This window comes from Ziziphus jujuba, chromosome 1 (assembly GCF_031755915.1).
Source record: "Ziziphus jujuba cultivar Dongzao chromosome 1, ASM3175591v1".
Taxonomy (NCBI): domain Eukaryota; kingdom Viridiplantae; phylum Streptophyta; class Magnoliopsida; order Rosales; family Rhamnaceae; genus Ziziphus; species Ziziphus jujuba.
Genome location: NC_083379.1, coordinates 7,844,070 through 7,849,565, shown reverse-complemented (window position 1 = coordinate 7,849,565; position 5,496 = coordinate 7,844,070). Strand labels below are relative to the sequence as shown.

General features: G+C 38.7%; 1 protein-coding gene across 1 annotated transcript; it reads right to left on the bottom strand.

The window, feature by feature from the left end:
• Positions 1-259: 259 nt before the first annotated feature.
• On the bottom strand, positions 260-4,101 carry LOC132803681 (glutamate receptor 2.1-like). The gene is made up of 2 exons (XM_060817043.1): positions 4,004-4,101; positions 260-935 (listed from the first exon to the last, which is right to left on the bottom strand). Exons 1-2 carry the CDS (start codon positions 4,099-4,101, stop codon positions 260-262), a joined length of 774 nt encoding a protein of 257 aa, XP_060673026.1.
• Positions 4,102-5,496: the final 1,395 nt, after the last annotated feature.

Below are 5,496 nucleotides of genomic sequence, written 5' to 3'. Positions count from 1 at the left end.
ACGCTCCGATCCGGGCTCGTCGCCGGTCGGTTGGCAGTGAAATTTTGGGGGTTGGCCGGGAATGGAGAGGCGCTCCTGCCTGGCCAGCACATGTGACAAGATTTGGCCGGAAAAGTTGACAACTCTGGCGGCCGGTGGTCTTTCTCCAACTACAGCATCAAATTTCTACACTTGTATATATGTACCATACAAAACTCATAAATATCAATTCCATAATTAAATCTTAACAAGGAAGGAAAATCGAAGAAAAAACAAAGCACTAATAATGTACCTTAAATTTAATCTGGTAAAGAAGCTTATCATAAGTCCCATGGTTTTGTTTGAAGCTATTTGCGAATGGAATGAACTTGTGAGGAAGTGCAAAAGGCAATTTATCCAATGAAGCCAAGAAGATGTCGTAGGAAAACCCTGAGAAGGAAGGCTCATCAGTATGAGGATCCCACTCTATCTTCAAAAATTCCTTAAAACCAGCGGGTGCTATCGGAATCCCGATCCTTAATTTTGTACCAAACATAGGTTTAACCCAACCTTTTGGTGGGACTTTGGTGTTTCCAGGCAAAATAATTGGTTTTCTTACAATCTTCACAGATTGGTCTAGACCGTGAGGTATTCCATTCTCCAAGCTCCAATTCCCAATAACTCTCTCTCCTAATTTCCCTCTGACATTGATCATTTCATAGTCTGTAGGTTTCAACTGCCCTCTAATCAAATTAAACTCTTCACTTAGGCCTTCAAATTTGATATTCAGCAACTTTTGTAGAAGCTGTGGACCTGATTCGAACACTCTTAGGCCAAAGGGTTCAATACTATTTATACTAGTATTGTGGCTTACCAAGGCAGTTGGATTCAATGATTCAGCAACCATAGCCAATGCCCATACAGTGTCATATGCCCACAAACCGAAGTGATTTATATCCTCTGAAGTCTTATTCCATCTGGTTTTGAAATCTTGAAGACGTTTTGTGTTTGGCAAATAGGGCCTCACACCCACTGTAACACCCCGTCCCGAACCATGTCGGAATTTTTGCACGTTGACCGAGGTTGACTGTTGACCGTTGACCGAAGGGGTCAAAAGTTGACTTTTTGACCCGGTTGGAATTCTAGGTTGACTGAGGTACCGTTACGAAGTACACGTTGGCACGAGTTCGTAGACTGGTAGCACGTTGAAAACGGAGCTACGGTTTGAAAGTTATGGACCTGTAGAATTTTTCAAATACCGTATTATTTTAATATTATTTTTACACGCATAACAATGTGCCACGTGTGACTCAATGAAGGTGGCCATGTGTCACCATGGTGAAAAGCCACATGTCAGCCATGTTTAAAAATCAAATTATTTTTATTATTATTTTAAATAATAATATTATTATTAATATTATTTAATCATTTTTATTTTTTTCTTTTTCCTTTTTCTTTTTCCTTTTTCTTTTTCTTTTTCTTTTTCTTTTCTTTTCCCCACGTGGGAAAACACTTTCCTTTTTTTCTTTTTTTCTTTTTTTCCTTTCCCTTTCCTTCCCTTCTTCCCCGAGCCCGTGAGACAAAATGCAGAAAATTTTTCTCCCTTTCTCTCTCCTTTGACTCTCTCCCTCTCCCTGTTTGACCGGTGTTTCGCCGGATTTCAATCCCCAGAATGCTACACGCGCCGGCCACCGGTGTAGCCCGCCACCTCGCGACCTCGACCACCAAATTTCCCGGCCAGCCGCCGCCGGACGCGCCCAGATCGGGCCGGCGAAGTCACGGCGGAGAGGTGAAATGTTTCCGGCGATTCTCGCCGTTTCTGACCAACCCAGCCCGTCCCATACCTCTAACCCACCATTTTCGACCCCTCTGAGTCCATTTCCAGGGTTAGTTTGCCCAAAATCCCCACTGTTTGAAAGATCCCTCAAATTCCGACCAAATTCCGGCCACCTCCAGCGGAATTGGGGTCGATGGAGACCGAATTTGTGATCCTCGTCCCACGAGCTTCGATTCGATATATCATTCGACCATTTTGGTTAAAGTTTGTGTTTGACCCCCGGGTACCGGGAATTATTTACCCGAATAAAATATTAATTTATTTGACTGTCTGTGAATTTTGTTCTAGGAGCATCGGTGAGTCGTAGAATTGATCCCGTGGTGGATCATGGGTTAATTGCGTGCTCCAGGTGAGTGACCCACCTTCAAAAATATTTTTGGGGTAATTAATTGTATTTATGTGGTATTGATTTGGTATCTGTAATTTGTGATCATGTGGTGTATTTTAAATACGATCGGGAAAAATATTATTTTATATATATATATATTTACCCATTGGTGCTAAATGAAATTTTTGGGTCATTAGAAATTTCCGATTATTATTTCATTATGATTAAATGGTATTTGTTACACATGAGCAAGTATTTTCAGTAATTAATTGCGTCTGGATTTTATATCATTTTTGGGCAATTAATTATGTTTAATTGGTATTTAAATTAGACTCATGTGGTATGATTTAATTATGGTTTTATTGTGGTTTAATTTATTTATTATGCATGAGCAAGGTGTATTTTGGTAGTATTTGTACGTGGTTTTTAAATTTGATTTTTCGGGCATAATTGGGTTAATATTTTACAAAAATATTTGGTTAAATTTTATAAATTATGCCCGCGGTATTTCAATTGTTGAATCTCGTATTACGAGAAAAGGTATGGTTTTATCTGTTATCGATGTTTTCATACCGGGTTATTAAATAAAAATATGTGGGATGATGTTTTGTGAAAATTTGGTATACTTCCCACGGTAATTTTGGAAAACGGTACGGTTGGTTATTAATGTTTATTTTTAGACGCACTCATACAGTATTGGTGTTCTGGTGTATGGTGTATGGACACGTGGTAGCACGCGGTTATTATGTGGTTTAGCGTGCGGTTATTACTTCACCCGTGAGTTGCCATTGGACCGTGGACAGGCAAGGTTATTGTTGTGCACAGCCACCCCCCTCCTTGGCCGGGTTGATGGTTTTAGCAGCGGTACTATCGGGACGCCGAAGTGACCGTTGCAGGTTTCTCTCTTTAACCCCCCCCCCCCCGCCAGTCGGTGCTCGGGATGCTGGGTATCGGAGGGCATCACCGGTATATGGTGTGGTGCGTCGGTGTAAATTGAAAATAATGTTTTAAACCCCAAAGGTGTTCAAAGTTATTTATTATAATTTATTACAGTTTATTTATATTTGGGGTATTTATTTATTTAATTGTTGTTTATTAAATTATTTGGTCCGTTGGTTTCGGAAAGTACGAATATCGGGTTTTGTGAAAATGTTTTAAAAAGGGGAACATTTCAAACGGAGTGAATAGTGAGGGATTTGAGAGAAATTATTACTTCAAATATTTATTTATTTATTTATTTAATTGTTCGGTATTGCTTAATTAAATTCCTTTATTTATATATTATTATTATTAAAGATGTTCAGTAGTTAGGGTCACTCACTGAGATGATTAGCATCTCACACTTTTAAATTTCGTTCCCCTAGGTCCAGGTTGGAGACGTTGATTGTCCGGGGCGAGCCCAACGTCTCAGTTTGTTGCCGAAGGTTCAAGAAGTTTTTCTTCCCTTTTTCCTCTTCATCTTGTATTATTTCTTTATCTGTCATTTTATAAATTCCACATGTAACTGTATAATGCTCTGTATACTGTATTGGACGTGTAGTTTTTCTTTATGCACTGGGTTGCTGCTGTTGTTTTATTTTGAAGTGCTGCAATTTGTGGAACCAATTTGTAGTAATGTGGGAGGAATAAGGGGATGTTTTTTTTGAAGTGTGTTTTCAGTGCAGGTAAATTTGTGGTAAGTAAATCCCTTAGGGGAGGTGCTGCCGGATTTTCCGTTGGAAGGTTCGGTGGTATTTCCCTGGGATCAGGGCTTGTCTAGGGTTCCGGGGAAGGAATTCTGGATGGGTCCTGACACCCACAACACCATGCATTGACCAAAGACTTTTTTCCGCAAATGATCTAACAACGATGATAGCCCTTTAGTAATGATCCATGCATACCCTTCACTCATCATGCCAATCTGTTTTGCAAGCCTAAACAGTTTCGAGCCAAGTGAAGCCAACACATGAACCAGTAGTATCCTTGTCTCCCTTACCATTATCATGTTTAGCTATTTTACGATTTCAAATTGACTGGAATTTAGTGAGATGATGCTTCTGTGAGGGACTCTGATGTTGATCACCTGGAGGGCATCTATTAAATATGGAATCAGACCATTTCCATATTCTATGTCTTCATAGATTGGAACAACCTCTTTCCATCCATATGTTTCAACAATGGAAGTGAGAGCTTTCACTTGTGAGCAATCATCTTGTGCTGTCCGAATGAAAAATGGGTTCTGAGTTGGAGACAGTGAGGGACTGGTAGCTGAAAATGAAATTATGGGAATTTGAGCTCTGTCTCCAAGATCTATCAGAAACTTTGCTTCTGTTGAAGTTTGTGGCCCTATTATAGCCTGCACTTGTTCATCGTTTATCAATTCTAAAGCTGCATATACAAACCATTAATAAAATTATGCATTCTATATGTTTGAAATAGCGCACATACACATCCAGTTCCGGCGAGTACCCAGTTGCACCGCCGGTCCTTCCCCACTAATTCCGACCCCCTAAACTCAAATCCGGGGTCCTTTTCCTTCAATTCGCGACGGTTTGAGAGAATTAAAGAGGTGAATCCAAAAAGCTTTCCGATGAGATTCCGACCACCTCGGGTCCGATCTCCGGGAAGTAAGACTGGATTCGTAATCCTCGTCACCCAAGCTTCGATTCGGTATATTACTCGTCAATTTTGGTTGTCGTTTGTGTTCGCTCCCCGGGTACCCATTTGGGAGTTACTCGATTAAAATATTAAAATAATTGGTTTGATGTATTGTGGATGTTTTAGGTGCACGTGTGGGTAGTGGAGTTGATCCTGCAGAAGATCTTGATTGATACACATGCTTAAGGTGAGTGACCCACCTTTAAAACTATTTTGGGGTGATTGATTATATTTATTTTGTGTTAATTTGATATCTAGAATTATGCTCATGTGGTGGAATTTAAATATAATTGTGGAAAAAATATTGTTATTATATATATATATATACCCATTGACGCTAAATGAAAGTTTGGGTTATTAAGAAATTCTCGATTGTTATTGATTTAATTGTATTTATTACGCATGAGCAATGTGTTTTCATTAATTAATGGTATTTGGATTTTAATATTATTTTGGGCATGATTTGATTTTTAAATATTTCAAGGAAAATATTTGTTTAAGTTGGTGGTTTCTAATTTTATAATTATACCCATGGAATATTATGTGATTTAATTTATTATATTTCAAAAATATTTATGCCATTGGAAAATTTGAATATTTAAATTGATGGAATTGATAGCTGGTGGATTTGAAATTGATGGCATTTATGCGATGAATTTATGACGATGATTACAAAAGAATTGTAGAACATTTACGGGTTTAATTGGATGGAATAAACCCGGTAATGTTTATGGAA

Bases quoted from the DNA above. Each gene is read 5' to 3' on its own strand.
- LOC132803681 (XM_060817043.1), bottom strand. From the start codon at position 4,101: ATGGTAAGGGAGACAAGGATACTACTGGTTCATGTGTTGGCTTCACTT. The intron at 936-4,003 runs GTATGCATGGAT...TTTCAAAACCAG, and splicing joins ATTGGCATGATGAGTGAAGG to ATGGAATAAGACTTCAGAGG.